We start from the raw sequence: 19,345 nt of genomic DNA, 5'->3' as shown, positions 1-19,345 counted from the left end.
TTACATTTATTGACCTACAGAAAGCATTCGACACGGTTGACCGGGATCTACTACAATACAGTCTCCTAACTAACGGAGTGGACGGTCATTTTTACAACAATGTTAAATCTTTATATCACAATACAGAATCTTGTGTGCGCATAGGAGATCATCACACCGCATGGTTTAACTGCACCTCCGGAGTTAGACAAGGAGATAACCTATCGCCAACCCTTTTTGCCCTTTTTATTAACGACTTAGCTAGGGAAGTTAAAAATACAAAAAAGGGAATCCCTATTCATCATACTGATGTTGGAATTCTTCTATATGCAGACGATATAGCTCTCATCACTGAAAATGAAAGAAATATGCAAGACACTCTTGACGTTGTAAGTAACTGGTGCAAAAAGTGGCACTTACAAATCAATTTAGCAAAAACAAAAATCTTACATTTCCGAAAACGAAACAGTAAAAAAAGCAACTTTACATTTTACATAGGAAACACGAAATTAGAATATGCATCAGTTTATAAATACCTCGGAGTGTTATTTAACGAAAACAGAGACTTTAAAAATAATGCCGAAAATCTTTCTAAATCTGGAGGACGAGCTCTTGGTTCCTTAATATCCAAAATCCACAGCTTGAAGGACATTGGGTTCACTACGTTTGAAAAATTATTTTATAGCTGTGTCGCCCCGGTAATAGATTACTGCAGCGGAGTATGGGGATACCAAAACTTCCATTCACTGGACCAAGTGCAGGACCGAGCAGCAAGATATTTCCTGGGAACACATCGTTTAGCACCATTACTAGCCGTACGAGGAGAAACCGGATGGGCCCCTGCTAGCTCCAGACACAAATCTAATATGGTCCGCCTTTGGAACAAATTTCAGACAATGGACAACAACAGGACGGCAAAACAAGTTTTCATCTGGGATCAATGCCTTAACAACGAAAGGGGATGGAACTGCCAACTAAAAGCTGTGCTAAATTCCGTGAACATGTCAAATATCTATACTAACGCAATATGCTGTGACGTCCAACTTTTTATCCAAAACCAACACTCGACATCAGAAAACATTTGGTTCGCAAATCTTCAAAACTCTCCCAAACTCAGAACTTACCGTCTCCTAAAGCAAAACTTCTCAACAGAAAATTATCTTCTCATGAACATTCCAAAAAATCAAAGATCTGCCCTAGCTCAGCTCCGATGTGGAATTCTCCCTTTACGTGTTGAAACTGGACGCTTTCGAAATGAACCTTTAACTGACAGACTCTGTGTTTTTTGTAATTTAAATGAAATTGAAAATGAAATTCACTTCATCCTAAAATGTACATTATATAATGATTTACGAAATTTACTTATTAGAAATACCACTGGCTCAACAAATTATGAAGAATTTGAATTATTCAGAACTTTAGTATGTACTTATCCCCGGCAATGCTCTCAATTTATTATTAATGCTCTAAAACTAAGACAATCAAAATTTTCACGTTGACTTTTAAATATGTAATTTATATAACCAGTGACATATAGGTCCGATGGGCCGGGTGCTATTATCTTGTATTATTGTTTCACTGTATTATTGTAACATGCAAAATGCACATGTCACTATAATAAATGATTTACTTACTTACTAAAGGTATATGTTTATATACATTATTGTATGTATTTGTTTATTTGAGCGTCGATTATAGAAGCATGAAAAAGGGAATCTTATGTATAGGCCCCTATAGTGGTCGTGATGTGTATAAAATTCTCCTTTGTACACACACAAACACATAAGGGTATATATACTGCATGCAGGTGCTTGATATACCGGTATGTTGACTTAAGGAATTAATAATGTATTTTTGCAGTGACTGCTCTAAAAGATAATTTTCAGTTTCAGGTTTTCAAATTTTACCATGTACTAGCTTTGAATACTAATATTTGAATATTTTAAAAACTGGGCCTTTTAAAAAAAAACAAAATACATCTTTGAGAAAATTGAATCATGAATCGCATCATTAATAGTTTCATGTCACAGATTTCAAAAGAGGAGAAAAACATGTTATCATAGCATTTACTGTTCTGAAAATTGTTTTGAAACAACTCTAAATTTTATCCCAAAATATACAGCTGTTCGAAAAATGTACTGAAAAGTTCACCGTGTTTTGAACAATTATAACAGAACTAAGTACTGACGGCCCTCGAAGTGCCCTTTATCATCCATTTAATACACTGTATCATATTTTAAACGCACGGGATTCATCCCCTCCAATGCTGATTGTTTAAACAAATTTATCGGCGTTAATTTCTAGATATGAATACAATTCTTTCGGTTGAACTATATGGATTATAATATTTTTTCTTATATAGTATGTTTAGAGACACCAATCAAATGACAGAGATTGAGAGTTTTGAAAGATAGTGAGCATGGTGAGGTTCGAATGGTATACTCGTTCTTGCGTTCAAACTTAATAACACGAAAGTTTATTGTATGTTATTAGAATTGTTATTTAAAAAACAAAGCACTTGATAAGCTGTCTATCAAATCGTACATGTACATATAGTAAACAATAAGCATTGGATGATCAGCCAGTATACTGACTATCTGCTTGTCAGATTTCAAGAATACTTAGTAAGGATCTTTTAAAATGAATAATTGTGCGTGTGATGTTGAAGATTGTTGGAGTGACGGTCTTTACTGCAATTAGCACAATTTCGAAAATAAATTGTTGTTTTGTTAGGCCCTAATTGGTTTTCATTGTGAAGTGCAAATACATAAACTATAATGATGTAATACCAACCGACCCGTTCTCTTATCTCACGGCACTCGATTATTATATAGTTCTCTTAATCAAAAATATATACCCATCTACCTGATCATTAGGTAACGTTTGTGTGGGTGTGTGTGTGTGTGTGGGGGGGGGGGGGGGGGGTAATTTTTATTATGAGAAAAGATATAACGTCAGTTAAAACATTTTTGTTATGTAATCCTTTGTGTTTATGGTACATTATATAGCGTAATATATTTGGATATTTAAACCCTGTACATTAAGTTACCTGTAGCTGTATATTAAGTGAAAAAAACTGTCGATTCTTAACTTAATCGACAGCTTCTCCAATTTAATGTACAGCTACAGGTAACTTAATGTACAGGTTTTAAATGTTGAAAGCAATAAACACACATGATCCTCAACAGTTAGGAAAATTTACTTTAATTCAAATATAAACATGAATACCAACATCAGAATTTAAAATTTTATTTTACAGCAATATGAATTTATCATCTCCGGAGAAAGGCATACATGCACAACAAATATGTTTACCATTCCAATGAATGGTTCTGTAAATGTGACTCCAGAAACAAATAAGAATTTGAATGAGAAAGACATATTTCCAGAGGTAATATGAATTTCACTAGGTGCACTACTATTGGAATCACAGGGATCGCACATTTTAATCTTTTTTTTCACACTGCCCATCACTTGAGTTTCCCCTTTTTCCATCACTTGAATTTAACCCTTTGCCATCACTTGAATTTCCCCCCTTTCAATCACCTGAATTTCCCTTTTTTCTTTTTTCCATGTCTAAAATGTCACTCAAAATGCTATCTGTATTAACTTTCTGCTGGATCTCTAAATTTTGATTGCGTCAAAGATATACTTTCTCCATCTGATGAAGACATCTTTTCTCATTGAGTTTTACCAAGAGAGTAGTCAAAAATCAGCATAGATATCATTTAAATATAAACTTACCTGGCACTGTACATTAAGTTCAACAATACACCATTATTTTCACCCTTTTTGTTGCTGTTTTTGAAATGGACAATCAATAGTGTTACGTAATCTTAGCAATCATTCAAGCCAAAACCTTAGACAGTTTATTAAGTTAACAATAGAGAAAATGTTTTAAGTAGGATAAAATCCTCAAACTGTCCATTCTGTGAGAGAAAGAACTGTTCTCGGCCCTACGGGCCCCGAACAGTTCTTTCTCTCACAGAATGGACAGTTTGAGGATTTTCTCCTTTACTTAAATTGGCTGTGGTATGGTAGCTTGCAGAAACATTTCTGAAACAGTACTATTTTGTCGAAGTGATAAACATGAGTAGCCTAAGTCTATTAAATGTGCGTTAATTATCTTATTGATTTAAAGTTAAAGAATAGCTATGGTCATTCACTGTCAATACAATAGATCTACTTGATTTTATTTCACATTTTCAGACGCCCATTCGTTGAGTTTCATTGTACGACTTAACATCTATATAGATCGAATAATTTAACGTAAGAGATATCTAGTTTGCGTTGGAGAAAATTTGGACAAGACGCAGACTTGCTAGGCCTAAAGAAATTAAAATGATGGGGTTCAGTTGAATTTATGAGCCAGCGGCAATAACAATATGGGCAAACAGGAACAGAGTGAAGAGTATGACCAGGACGTCAGAGACATAATTGACAGTTTGAAATCCAAAGGTCTCTTCGATCAGTTTAGGAAAGAGTTTGTGGCTGATGTCGACACAAAGGTTTGCCTAATATTGTTTTTCCATTATTTTATTCTTGGAAAGCCACATTCTCTTTGTCATCTGCTTATAATATTGTAAGATATTATGTTTTTTAGCCTTCATACCAGAATCTGAAGCAGAGAGTTGAAGGCTATGTCAACAGATTTCTATCGCGCCAAACATGGAGTCCAGATTTAAACAAGAACCAACTCAGAGACAACCTCAGAAGACAGATCAATCAGTATGTAACATGTATAAGAGTTCCATTAGGCAGTGGTGAAGCTTACAGAAAGAGAAAATTAGAAATTTTTGTATTAATATGCAGCATGATATAAATGGCGCATTGCAATTGTAAATGCTTGCAAGTTGAAAATGTTGATTACTTTATATTTCTTTGAGAGGAAGTTTTGCTGCAAATTTATCGACTAGATTTAGCGTATCTTTAGGATTTTCAGAACATAGCAAGGATATCTTCTATTAAGATAAAGGTCGTGTTCTTATTAACCATAAAAGCATATGAATCTAAGACTCTTCCATGTACATTTGTTTACTAACTTTAATAATCATGACTGTTATGGACCTAACAGTACAACCTTGTCATGTTTGTAAATACATTTGTAGGAACAATCACAAAGGGATTTCATTGCATCTAATTTTCTGCACCATGGTTTGATTTTAAAAAAGTCTTATTTTTAAAATGTATGTATCTTTGACATTAATTGCGTTAGAACCAGAGAAAACATTTACTATATGTATATCTTGATTTAACAAAAATAATTTCAGGTCTGGCATGTTGACCAATGGGGTGGAGAGGGTAATCGAACAGCTTGTAAATCCAAAGATCCTACATATCATCAAGCCAAAAATTGATGAAGTCATTTGCAAACAACTGGGTATTGATCCAGAAAAGAGAAAGGAACATGTCGAACAGAGCAAGCAACAGCACATGGAAAAGATGCAAAACATGCAGAGTTTGATGAACGTTAATGTAACACCAGGTTTGTTTTTCTCCAAATTGAAAAAAAAATCTGAGGTTCTTATTAATTTACATATCTTCGTTTTAGAATTTTTGTTTCGATTTATGTTTAGCTCCTCTATTATTTTATTTCAGAAAAGAGCAATCAAAATGGGGCATTACCTGGCTCACAAAGTACAGAATTTTCTTCACCAGGATTCCAGGGGGATGGATGGTCACAACAAGCACCTGCCCCTGGCCAGACAGGTACTAATTTCTCCCCTGGGGGAATGAATTTTCCGATGGCAACACCATTTTCACAACAATTTGGATTCAGCATGCCACCTCAAATGTTTCCTTACATGCCAAATTCGTGGAACAACTACATGTTCAATCCTATGGCACCTGGCCAGAATTTTGCTCCACCTACATCAGCGGCCAATGCACAAGACACTTCATCGCCAGCACAAACAGGGACTCCCAATGTAACAGCTGGAGATAGTCCTCCCAAACCAGACTTGCCCCCTCTGCCACCCTCACCGAAAACTCCCCCACCTCCAGGAACTGAGGAGGTAGAGATGGAAGAATCTCCTTTGCAAACCAAACCAGATGAGAAGAAAATATTGGATGAGATCCCTCTTCCACCACCTTCAAAAAAGAGTGCAGAGGATGATCAGGAAATTATTGAGGAAGAGATGACAGATATTCCAAGTCTGGATGAAATTCCATTACCACCTGTCTCAGGAGATACAGATGACTCATCTCAAGATCAAGGTTGAAACTATATTTCTGTAGAATTTTAATTTTAATACTCTTATGGTTTTATGCTTGCATTTAATACCATTCATATTTGATATTTTCAATGTCTTACCCAGCGTCCTAAAATATGACGATGTTTAAGTATGAAAATGAAACCAGAAAAAGGCATACATATACGTTTAGTTTATAAATTTTGTTCTGTCTAGGAATGAAGAAGTACAAGTTTGCCTGGCATGAGGACCAAGAGGATGCAAACTCGAACTTGACAGTCAGCTCGGTGCACACCAGTGACCTGTCAGTGTCGGAGGACTTCACATCGGAGAGTGAACTAGAGTACAGTGATCTGACAGACCACGAAAACGATGAGGACGAGATGCTCTTCAGCCCCGTTAAATCCGAGGATAAAAAACCCAGTCCTGATAAAGTAGGGGAGAATAAGCAGGAATCAGATGCTGCTGTAGAGAAGAGAGATGAGGAGGAGGAGAAGGCAAACACAGGAGTGAATCAAGCTGTGGTAGAAAACACAGGTAGTGATCATCCTTTGTATCTCTTAATCTTAAAAAAATTTCTTAAAAATGCAAGGCAAGAATTATTTTTATTTGCAAATGAGAACTTTAGTTACTGTCTTGATTTTATACATGTATTTATAAAGCTGAAACCACAGAAGAAAGAGAGGGATTGATTTCACACCCTGAAGTCCATATGGCGGCTCAGGCCGAGATGAAGGACCCTGAGGTTCTTAGCCAAACAACTGACAACACTGGAGAACTGAGCTCACCGCCTAAAAGAAAACTGATCTCCCTACAGTACAATTTGAGTGACAGTGAAGATGAAGAAAGCAGGGAGGAGAGAAAGGCTAGAGTTGTAAGATTTATGGTGGTTTACCTGTATTATCTTGTTATTATTATTTAGTACATGTATGTTCATTAAGTAGGTGTATGCGGATTTCTATACTCGTTATGGAAATGTCTTCTTAAAAGGGGCTTGATGGCTGTGGTAGTTTTTAGGCTATTTAAACCATCTGAAAAAGAAGAGCTCTATAGAGGAGCATTGGAAAGCTAGAACTTTTGAATGATTTCATTATAATTTAATATTTTATGGCTGGAAAAGATGGATTTTAAATTTTTAGGGAGATTTTATGGGCAATTTGTAGAACATCTAGCATCCTGAAATTGTTATATACAATTCCTATATGTATTTCCCATTAATGATATAAGTAAAATCAGGTACACATATTTGAAAATACATGTATGCTTTGGCTATACAATTTATATTTGAAATTAAACAGGCAAAAGAAAAAGAAGAGCGATATATGAAGAGACTCCAAAGGCGAGCAGAATTGGAAGCCAAGAGGAAAGAGAGGGAGGAAGAAAAAGCAAGAATGAGAGAAGAAAGGAAAAAACAAAAGGAAAAAGAAAAGTCATCCCCAACAAAATCGGAAGATAAAGGTAAAATTTCCCATTATTAGCTCATGAAAATAAAAAATGATAAATGTATTTCAACCTAGATTTTTTGACTACTTAAGTTTAAAGCAAAGTCTGAAGTCGATTGAAAATTTGAAGTGCGTCCGATTTTTAATCAACTCTCTGGTGAGAATCGTGACGCCACAATGACTTTTTCCATACAACAAAAATATCAAATAGGTTTTATTAATCGAAAATCGATTGTAAAATCGTATCTTGTGACCATCTCAACAATAGACTCCAATCCACTTACCTGAGCAAGTCAATTGAAAATTTATTTTAGTACAAGTCTCTTTCGACTAATGGCCAGAAGCAGTACTTTTAATCTGTATTAATAAGAAAATGATCTGTGTATCGTAGGGGAATCTCTATCTGAGGAGGCAGAGAAGAGTCAGGACGAACAAACAAACCAGGGAAGCCTCCCGTCTCCGGTGAAAAAACTGCCGGATTCACCAGAGAAGAAGAAGAGAAAGACAAAGGCTGAACTGAAGGAAGAGCTGACGAAACAGAAAGTCATGGAGAAGAAGGCGGCCTTACGGAGACAGAGAACCCGCAATAAAAGGTGAATAGGGGGCTATGGTTAGTTTCTGTAAAAGGTGCATCGGAGATACAGAAAACAAAATGGGTGTATTTGTTTATATTCATAGCCCAGATCTGTTCTGTTTGATTTAGCCTTTTAGATTATTCGAGTGCTGGTAAATTGATTTGCAGGGATTGTATTGTCTTAGCTTTTTTGGGCTTTCAAGGATGGAAGTCATTGTAATGATCATGTTCTGTTTGATTTAACCTATAAAATACCTGAATGCTTAAAAATGATGTAAAGATTGCAATTTTTTTGTATTTTTACGAAAAGAATAGTAGTGACTATCAGCACACTGACTCACCAGTATTCAATAAATGTGATTTTTATTGCGTATTAAAAATTTCATACACCCTTAATAGATACACGTCTGAGGATTTCACCTCAATCTTCAATGAAAAGAGCCAGCCATACAGCAGTGCCAGCTATACAGACCTGGTGATGGAGGAAGAGCAAGTGGTAGAAGAAGTTATAATGGTGGAGTCTGAAATCATCATGGATGTGTCCAGCACAGGTGCTCTTTATTTTCTATATTCCTTTTTATATTTAGGTATTATGTACCTAAAAAGGTAGTTTAAATACTAAATGCTAGGAGCAAGGATGCAAGTATTTGGTTCTAAATAAACAATGGATACCTCTTTTCATTAATATTTGTGGGCATCAATTTTCGAGGATGTGAAGTGAAAATCACAGTTTCAAGGCTGCATTTGTGGCCAGTGACCCTATTGATACAAAATGATAGTATAAATTGCACTTCAATGAACATTTCGTGTATATGACAAAATCCATAAAAACTGGTATTCAACGAGTATTGATGAAACCACAGTATACATGAAATCTATGTAGGACTTGAGGAAGAAATGTCAACAGAAGAGGTTCATCATCCACAAGAGGCATCGTCAGTGACGACAGATACACATGTGGTGGAGGCTGAACCAGGTCAAATGAATCCCAGGAAAAGGTCACAGTTGAAGGACAGTAACAGAGCAGGTCACGGTAAAAAGGAGGGTCACCCAGAGGAGAACAGACAGGGCTCCAAATGGAAGCAGCAGGACAGCGAATCAAAGTAAGCTACCCCTTATTCTGGTTTTGTACAACTTGATGATAGTCAGGGTTGGCCGGGAATACCAGTGCTGGGAATTACCAGTGGTACTTTATTTCCCAATATTTCCCGGGAAATACCAGTAATTCCCGGGAATTACCAGTATTTCCCACCGTCCTGGGAAATACGTGTATTTCCCGCTTTTTTGCCAACCCTGATGATAGTCCTGGCTACAGGATCATGAAGCAATCTTAGACTTAATTCAAAAATTGTACACTGTCTTTAAGTGTCTTATTTATATCTCGTGATTGAACACAAACAAATTGAAATGCTATGAAAAGTGTCTTGATATAACGTTGTGAATTACAAATTTTAATGTTTATATTATGATAAATATTCATTTTATGACGGACTGAAATTTTGACTTAAGTCAAAAACTGATTCATGATCCTGATGGCTGGTGTGGGCCAATCTTTTTCTACAACTGTATAGTGTATAATCTTGGTTGTTGTATTAATTTGATACTTCATACTGAATTAGCTTTCGTTACCTTCATTCACATTGTGTTTTTGTGTAGATCTTATGCCACATGTAACTTTTCCTGTTAGGAAAAACTGAAATTGAAAAATTTGGGTTAAGTCAGGGATCTAGAGTAGATATAAAAAAAAACTCATCTGTATAATAACTTTCTAGTGTGAGAAAAAATCAAGTCAAAAATGAAAATAAAATGATGAGTAAAATGTGATTGACCCCTGTTTGCCAGGCCAGCTAGGGACTCAAAAGCCACCAATAGACACCCAGACCCTGGGTTTAGACGACCAAGGTACGTATAAGCAAGGATTGCACTGTAGACTGGGATGAGCAAAGATAACAAAGGGTCTGTGATCCAAAGTGTTTATTAATCAGCCATTATTTTATAGTTTTTATCTGACAAATGCATCCATCATGTTGAGAATTAATAATTTACATTGGTGTGTCTTTTTGTTCCAATTTGTTGTTGCTGTTGTTTTAGTATATGTGGAAAAATATTTATGGGATTTTTTTTGTTTGACAATTAAAAACAAAACTGAAATACATGTATTTCTGTTGTGTAATCATGCACGAAAACATTGCTTCACTATCCTCAATGATCGTAAGTATATGTGGGATCATCGCTTTTTTAGTCGGTTCAAATGGAAATTTATTTCATTTTTTAAAAAGTGTTTATACAAACCATTTCTGAAGGAAATCAGACATTAATTTTAAATGATATATACCACTTTTTCTCAGTTTTATGTTCAGGGACCCTCCCTCAAAAAAAAAAAAAAAAAAAAAAAGCAGCAAAAAACAAATAAAAGATAACACTCTATGGCATATTTAAGAACTCAATTTTTTCTATTCGTAGTAATGTTTGATTTCTTTCAGAAAAACCATGAATGTTGATAACATTTTGTTTTAATAACATGTGTTTAGTTATCACTAAACGAGAAAATTTTTTGTTTACATTACCCTAAAAAAAGGGTTAGAGAGTTGACTATTCCACAAGTGTTATTTTGCCTGTTGCAAATACAGAATGGCAGTTTTACAGTGATTTCAATTTTGTTCTTTGTTGTTTTGAGAGTTTCAATTGGCATCTGATCTATGATTATAAACTGTAAATTTTTGTTTTCAATTTCTAAATGAGATATAGTATTGCTGTTTATAATGATAATTTTCTTGCTTCATAATGTACCGTGATGTTTTATTTTAATTTATTTTATAAAAAGGTATCTGTAATGTGTGCTTTTCAAATTAATGAATGAATTTCCATATCCCTTCATTCATTGAACACATGAAGAGTAAATTTTTGACATGATTCAGATTAAGTGATTGTATTTTAAATGAGCTTACAAATTTCCTCAACTTTTTCAGGGTAGAAGATGAAAGGGGACCAAGTACAAAAAGATACAATCCTTCAGATCTGTACAAACCACGTCCAAATATTGCTCGAAGCAGCAGAAGAAGGGGCTCCTCCCCAACTCAACAAAATGCAGAAGACTCTGCTAGTAAAACATCTGCTTCTGTTGAGGTCATGGCCTCTAAAGAGGTCAAGCAGACTGTGGCAGAAGAACCACCAGAAATCATTGAAATTGAATCAAGGTCACCTTCACCTATAAGTTCTAGGTCAAGATCAAGATCAAGCTCACATTCAAGATCTAGGTCAGACTCAAGGTCCCGTTCTGCCTCACGTACCAAATCAAAATCTCGCCGCAAGAAAAGGCGAAAGAGGCATTCTAGGTCACGGTCAAGGTCATATTCTGAATCTCGATCAAGGTCAAATTCTAAATCCAAATCAAGATCCAGATCATATTCCAGAACAAGAGATGGAGCGAGTCCCATTTCATCTTCCTCTCTATCTGTGTCAAGGTCACCTTCACCATCCCGACAGAGTAGTAGGTCATCATACTCCAGATCAAGGAGTAAATCTAGGTCAAGATCAAGGTCAGTTTCAAGGTCCTCAGAGTCTTCTGTTGACGAGTTTGGAAGACGTAAAAGAAAAGCAGGGAGGACGCCACTCGAAGAAATTGACTTTGGAGAGGCGGCTCGCATGGCCAAGAAGAGTTTGGTTGGAGTGGATTTTGGAGAGGCAGAAAGGAGAAGCAAACAGGAAAGGTAAGACATTTTTTTGTAATGTTTTTTTTTACTTTGTTTTCATGGAGCAATCTCTGTAGATTGGTTACATAAATGTTGACCTTACATTATTATTTATTGGGTTTGTTATTGCTTATGAAAGGAAATATCAGTATGTCAGGTTGTTTTATTCCATTCTATGAATGAAAAATCTTACTATTTTCTGTAGACAGTAACAAACCCAATGTGTTATATTTTTGAAGACAAAACCTTTCATCTGTAAATATATATAACAATTGTTTTTGAAATACATCACCAGTAAGAGAATCAACATTTAATCAGCATTTATTAGTGCAAGCCAAGAGATGGGAACTACTGTACATTATTGGATTTCTAATTGAAACATTAAGCCAATTATAATCAACATCATCCAAGTGTCTACTTCTCTTTATGTACTGTCCATATCACATAGTACATTAAAAATGAAAAAAAATGAAATTTTCTAATATTCATGTGTATGCATGTTCTGTGAAATGAGATTTCAAAGAATATATTGATTTTACAGAGATCCCACAGCAACTGCTCCAAGAGCTCCTGAGTTTCCCCCTTTTATAAAGTGAGTTTACAGATTTCAGTAGCCATCATATTCTTAGAATTTTGATTTCTTGCTTTCTGTTCAATGGGATAAATTCACAATTTATCAGATTCAAAGATAATGTTTTGAGATTCAGAATATTCTGTCTAAATTCCATTTGTTTCAAGTTGTCTTGATACTTTTTTTGCCAATGAATATGGAAGAAACTGTTATGATTAAGATCAGTTTTCTGAGGTTCAAGCATACTTTCTTCAAAAGTACTCCATTGTCTCCTATTCATGTTGACGTACACTCCGATCTACATTTATCTTAATTGCCAAGATGACTACCGGTAATTTGAATGGACTGTTGGTTGGAAAGATTACTGAATTTTGAAGTCAATGTCAAATGTTTGATGATCTTTATTTATAGTATTTAATACGTATTGCCCTTACATTATTTCAGTGATAAAAGAAGATACTGTATTTGTACAGATTATTGATCTTAAAGTTATCAAAGAAGGATTTTATTGGTTAAAAGAGAGTGATAGGGTTGAATAAGTTACAGGGTTTCCAGGTGCAAGTTGGCAATGCATGTAATGATTTAGTATCATATTTTTACTCCCTTCTCTCTCTTCCTTTGTCAAAGGTGCAAAAATTGCACTGGTTGACAATGTCTGATATCTTCCTTAAAAATGTCAATGTTTGTTATTTTTTTGGGAGGTCATTTTACTTGGTTGGAAGTGGAAAGGGCTTTTCTGTTGTTTTATGAGATGTCTATGAATATATTGTATTTACAGAGGGGACCCAGTAGCCACTGCAACAAAAGCTGATGAATATCCCCCCTTTATAAAGTGAGTGTTTGGGGTGCCAGAAGTACATGTATTTATATTCTCAGCTTTTGTTGAGTGGTCAATCTTGTTGATAATTACAATAAATCCTTTAGACAAAGTTCTCAACCACACATGTATTTATATTGATGGTGGGAAATTTAGCTTCATTGAAGCCTAAATGTATCGAATCCAAATGCAAGACATATCTTTTTACCACATATATAAAGTTAATACTGTATACCAGTACTTAATATACTCGTACATGGGTTCTAAGTTTAAGGCAGGAATTACAAGGTGTATACCATGTTCAATGCATTTCTTTGCCATCAGCTTCACTTTTAAACTCTGGCACAAATACAAACTTAAATTTGGTACAAGCAAAAACTAAACACATTTAATGAGAAAAAAAAGAATATATAAATTGAATCCAAAATGTGATGAGTGTGTTGACTATATGAGATTTCTATGAATTCATTGTATTTACAGAGGAGATCCCACATCTACTCCTACTCCAAGAGCTACTGAATATCCCCCATACAAGAAGTGAGTTAAAGTGTGATGAATCAGTAGCCATGGACCCAGAAGTAGATGTTAAAAAATTATTTATAATTTTTGGGGAATTTTTAATGTGGTGTTTCACTCGCACTCATATTCACCAGTACCAAAGGAAATTTAAGTAAAATCTTTTGAAAAACAAAATTTTGGGTGGCCTATATGTTACATTTAACTAACATTATTTTACTGAACTCCTTATTTACAAACTTATTCAAACATTACATTCATTGATTACCTGTTCTTGTTGGAGTGTAATCCATGGAATATTGTGGGGTTTGACAGGTCAAAGTTAATGTTACGAACATGTTTAGGGTGAAGAAGAGGAGCTTGTTCACAGTTTATTCTTGAAATTAAAAAAAAAATTAACCCCTAGTACCCAGTACCTATCACTTAACTACTCAAGCCTCATTCACTCATACTATAATCTGTCCTATTTTGAAGACTCCAGGTAATTGGTTTTTGTTTAACCTATAACTACACAAATTCAGTATCTGGAGAGAAGAAACATGTTTGTCCCATTTGTTCCAGCAATTGAAAGGTTGTTTGTGTGGATTTTCAGTTGTCTAAGCACATGTTGTTTTAACAGCAAATTCACTGCAACTGCACTCAAGGTTACAAAAATTCCGCCTCCTGAAATGAGTTTATTGGTGTCGGCAACCATTGAATTCTCAGAATTTAAAAAATCTGATATCTAGTTGGAAATACAAAAGGCCACGATGTTGTTCAGAGTGGAATTTTGTTTTCCCAAAATAATTTTCTTTTCTATTCTTATTCTTGTTTGATAAATTATTTTAAATTCCCCACATGAAATTTATATTGAAAAAATTGCATTCATTTCATGTTGTTTCATAAACACAAATGTACTGATATTCAAACATTCTGACATTTAACATTTACTTCCTTTAGTATATCTACATACTCACAAAGGTTTCAACCAGTATTATATGTACCAAACATGTGATAAGTATTAGCATTTCAATTTCTTCATCAAGGGAGCTATGTTGTAATGTCCCTTTCTTTTTAGTGCATTTTTTGATATTATGCACTATTGATACCTAGATATTCTCTAGTATGTAAATTAAATTTCAATCTGAGATGGTCCAGCAGTTGAAAGGGTTTTTTTTGTTGTTTCTATGAGATGTCTATGAATATATTGTTTTTACAGAGGGGACCCAACAGCCACTGCAACTAGAGTTACTGAATATCCCCCCTTCATGAAGTGAGTTTTGATAAAGCAGTAGCCATTATATAACATTGTGCAGTTTTAGCGAAAGATTATACTTTAGATGCACAAGGCTTGAATGATTTCTAGATATATACATGTATATGCAGAAAAAAAGGTTCTAGTCAAACCATATTTCCCCAAACTGACCAAAGGCTTGGAAGTAAAAAAAGGGGGAAAAAGAAGTGCAGTGTTTTCATTTTTTGAACTTTTTCACTTAGTGTATTTTTGAGGGAATATGGTGTGAACTAATCATGTTGCATTTTGGTTAAGTTTTTGGTTAACTAAGCACCGTATCTATATATGTATATAAGATGGAGCGTTTCCTACAGTCGTAGAGGCTCAAGGGTTTGTGTTGTTTCTCTGAGAAATCTATAAATATATTGTATTTACAGAACTGATCCCACATCTACTGCAACAAGAGCTACTGAATATCCCCCATACAAGAAGTGAGTTTTGATGAATCAGTAGCCATCATTCAAGATATAGTTTGAATATTCTATTATGATCTAATGAACCTATGTGCACATTGTATATTGCATATATAGCAACATGTGGACGTGGCTAGTCATGAGAATAGTCAAACTTTATCTTACAATTACCGATAATTGATTTAAAAAAACATGAAAGTTGTTCACCTTGGGACATTTGACTTTTCATTTTTTAAATTTTTTTTTATAAACGGTGCATTTTATTAGAACTTTTTTATGATTTTACTCGTGAAAATTACTATTTTGCTGATCAATTAATTTGGATTTTGTACGTTTAGATAATTGTTAACTGATTTGTCCAATTGAGTAGCCTGTTCATTTGACAGGAATGTTGATACAGTTTTAAAATCTTATTTATCAGATACATTGCAGGCATTTGGAAAGTCTTTATTAGACTCAAATTCTCCGAACAATTTTTTAATTGTCCTTCCCTTTGATTGTTACTTACGTCTGTGATGGGTTGCTGTGTATATTGACTGTTTGAATTTTGATCAGGATCTTTGGGGCATTCAATCTGTCAATATGAGGGTGACCTCTGCCTTAGCAGTCATTTAGTTATGCTTTGTTTTCATGTTTTTTAGGGGTGCCATGCCCTTTGGAAGCCCTCCTGTTCCGGGGGCCATGCCTCCAGGAGACCCAGCCTTTCAAAAGTAGGCCATCTCTTTATGAATAACAAATAAATTAAACATATTCAGATACATTTAAAATAACTTCAGATCCAGTGAATTACTTTGGTGAAAAAAATTTTAATAAAAAATTGTTTCCAGTTTTGTAGATCTGTAAGAAAAATTTTATTGACTTATTTTTACAAAAGCACATAGATTCTTACAAATGAACCTCGTTTTCAGGAGAATGTCAAAAAAGCGAGGCTTCCCTCCATCCAGAGGGGTTCCAAGGAGTAACGCTCTACGTGGCAACTGGTACCATCAGCCTTGGCATTATGAAGAAGCTGCCATGGATGAAGAGATGGACATGCCTTCCTCTCCCTCCAGACGTTACTATCCTCCGGACAGATCCCCACTCCACTATGATGACCTGGATTCTCTATCTCCAGATTCCATCGGGAGACTCTCTCCGAATATGACTAGGTCTTCAAGGCATACTGCCTCACCCTCGCCACCTCCATATGGAGTACCCAGAGGAATGAGGGCCATGTCAAGGTCACCATCCCCACCCTACCACATACGCAGGCATTCTCAGTCTATGTCACCTCCCCCCTATGCTGGAAGGCCAGTGAATTATTCCCAATCTCCCTCTCCACCCCCTTATCTTGGAAGGCCCATGAGGCGCTCTAGATCCCCCTCCCCTCCTTATGGTGGTCGGCCAATGAGGCACTCGCAGTCTCCATCACCTTCACCTCCTCCATACATGGGTAGGAGGCAGCGCTCACCCTCCCCAACATATTCAAGAAGGCCCCCTTCACCATATGAGGATTCCCACCCATCTCCTCCTATGAGGGGACCTAGAGGGCACAGACCACCTTCACCTCCATCTCCATCATACAGATCATTGTCACCTGAGAAAAGGATGCGCACAAGGAGTCAGATGTCGCAGTCTCCTTCCTATTCATCCTCACACAGAGGAAGACTGTCACCCTCACCACCTTTGGACGAAGATGCACCATCTCCCCCTGAATATTCCCCTCCACCGTTATCTCCGCCAGGTCCTGGATATAGGTTGCCTTCAACACCCCCACCACCCCATCTACCAAGTTCACCCTCACCCCCACACCGACCTGTCACCAGAGGCTACCACTCCCCATCACGCTCCCCATCCCCTCCCCCCATGCGACCTGTCACACCCCCATCTCGACCAATGACACGTGGTCAAAGAGCTGTGTCCCCTCCCAATTTGGCAAGCCCTCGGACTAGGAGGTCTCAGAGACCACCATCTCCCCCTCCTCAACCTGCCATGGTCTCTAGGTCATTGAGGGCAAAGCACAATGCCCCCCAGAGGTACTCTCCACCCCCACTTCAGAGGATGAGACCCAGGCCACAGTCACCTCCCCCAGCAAAACGGGGAAAACGATGATCTCTGTGAAAAAACTGTGCTAAATATATTGAACCTTTAATTCTATGATTCATTTAATGTACATATTGTACAGTAGTCCATTACATGTACTTGGCCCGCATAGCTCTCTATGAATGGGAGATGATCGTGGTTTGTGGCGATGATGATAAAACATATTTGTAGGAAATTTCATGTACAGCACTACTTGTATTCAATTTGTTGTTGTAAATAAATTGATGCCAATTATAACAAACTTATGTTGTTTATGCATAGCTATGAAATCATACCTATCCATGACTTTTGTTTGATGTGGATGGTTATAGATATGTCCTTTTATTCTTTATTTGAACAAAACTATTTACTGTGATTCTGATAAAACGTTGTAAGTAACGTCGTGAAGCTGAATGAGTCAGAAATTCTGAAAGTCTTATGAGAAATGGCGTTTCTTATGTTGTGTAATGTTATGTTATGCATTTAATGGGAATCCAAAAATGATAGCAATCGGATGTATGTTCATATAGCACAAACAGTTTTCTGTGAAAGAGAGGTAATTTTACCAGGAATACGTCGTGTAGTTTTTATTGGGTAAATTGGGCATGGCTACTCTTAATGAATGCCGTTAAAAAAACGTTGTGTACCGAATTTGCTGACCCGGATCAAATCCACTTAGTTGTCTTTAACCCGACATAAGGGAAACGTTTAATAGTTAGTACAAATTAATATTTTTTGCCTTATTTATTTGGAATGTTCTCTAGTTAAGTACATTAGAAAAAGAAATTCCTTTAACAATTTAGAAGAAAAATTCAAAATTCTTCATTTCTGATGGAGGCCGTATGATGACTTTTTAGCTCACCGAGACGAAGTCAGGGGGAGCTTATGCTATACCCTCGGCGTCGGCGTCGGCGTCCAGACCTGGTTAAAGTTTTTGTTGCATGTCCTGTATCTAAGCTATTACTTGTCCTATCTTCACCAAACTTGCATGGATGATGCATCTGGACCTACTTATGGACTTGAAAGACTAGGATGCTGAATCTGAGTCCTAAATTTCAGATGCTGGAGGAGGTTAAGGTTGTTGGACCAGGTTAAAGTTTTTGTTGCAGGTGCCCTTTGATAGCAATATCTAAGTTACTGCAGGTCCGTACTTCACCAAACTTGCATGGATGGTGTGTCTTATGATACTGATGCACCAGACAGGCTTGAGTGCTGAATCTGAGCTATAGGTTTCGGATGCTGGAGGAGGTTAAGGTTTTTGGAGCAGGTTAAAGTTTTTGTTGCAGGTGCCCTTTGATAGCAATATCTAAGTTACTGCTGGTCCGTACTTCACCAAACTTGCATGGATGGTGTGTCTTATGATACTGATGCACCAGGCAGGCTTGGGTGCTGAATCTGAGCTATAGGTTACAGATGCTGAAGGAGGTTAAGGTTTTTAGAGCTGGTTAAAGTTTTTGTTGCAGGTGCCCTCTGATGATGATATCTGAGTTACTACTGGTCCTAACTTCACCAGACTGCTATGGATGGTGCGTCTTATGATACTGATGCACCAGACAGGCTTGAATGCTGAATCTGAGCCATAGGTTTCGGATGCTGGAGGAGGTTAAGGTTTTTAGAGCTGGTTAAAGTTTTTGAAACAGGTGCCCTCTGATGATTATATCTTAGTTATTGCTTGTCCTAACTTCACCAGACTTCAATGGATGGTGCGTCTTATGATACTGATGCACCTGACAGGCTTGAATGCTGAGTCTGAGCCATAGGTTTCAGATGCTGGATATGGTTAAGTTTTTTGGAACAGGTCACATGTTTAATAGAT

General features: G+C 36.3%; 1 protein-coding gene across 8 annotated transcripts; it reads left to right on the top strand.

The window, feature by feature from the left end:
* Positions 1–4,251: 4,251 nt before the first annotated feature.
* Positions 4,252–17,756, top strand: LOC105325619 (biorientation of chromosomes in cell division protein 1-like 1). 8 transcript variants are annotated; one of them, XM_011425264.4, is made up of 19 exons: positions 4,252–4,487; positions 4,583–4,707; positions 5,250–5,464; positions 5,578–6,195; positions 6,387–6,707; positions 6,833–7,044; positions 7,469–7,628; positions 8,004–8,205; positions 8,586–8,737; positions 9,070–9,289; positions 10,029–10,088; positions 11,156–11,896; positions 12,420–12,470; positions 13,228–13,281; positions 13,747–13,803; positions 14,981–15,034; positions 15,433–15,486; positions 16,110–16,178; positions 16,377–17,756. In XM_011425264.4, exons 1-19 carry the CDS (start codon positions 4,365–4,367, stop codon positions 17,557–17,559), a joined length of 4,671 nt encoding a protein of 1,556 aa, XP_011423566.3. In that variant the 5' UTR covers positions 4,252–4,364; the 3' UTR covers positions 17,560–17,756. The 8 variants fall into 8 exon arrangements, with proteins under 8 accessions (XP_011423566.3, XP_011423567.3, XP_011423568.3 ...); XM_011425265.4 differs by lacking the exon at positions 13,228–13,281; XM_011425266.4 differs by lacking the exon at positions 15,433–15,486.
* The last annotated feature ends 1,589 nt before the right edge of the window (positions 17,757–19,345 follow it).

Source organism: Magallana gigas, chromosome 8, assembly GCF_963853765.1.
Source record: "Magallana gigas chromosome 8, xbMagGiga1.1, whole genome shotgun sequence".
Lineage (NCBI taxonomy): Eukaryota > Metazoa > Mollusca > Bivalvia > Ostreida > Ostreidae > Magallana > Magallana gigas.
The sequence above is the reverse complement of the archived record's forward strand: the minus strand, read 5'-3'. Positions and strand labels throughout refer to the sequence as shown.

What these genes read in the sequence shown, in the direction of transcription:
- LOC105325619 (XM_011425264.4), top strand. Translation starts at nt 4,365, where the DNA reads ATGGGCAAACAGGAACAGAGTGAAGAGTATGACCAGGACGTCAGAGAC. An exon ending in AGGAGAGAAAGGCTAGAGTT is followed by an intron (nt 7,045 to 7,468) that starts GTAAGATTTATG and finishes GAAATTAAACAG; the next exon opens with GCAAAAGAAAAAGAAGAGCG. An exon ending in AGGAGAAGCAAACAGGAAAG is followed by an intron (nt 11,897 to 12,419) that starts GTAAGACATTTT and finishes TTGATTTTACAG; the next exon opens with AGATCCCACAGCAACTGCTC.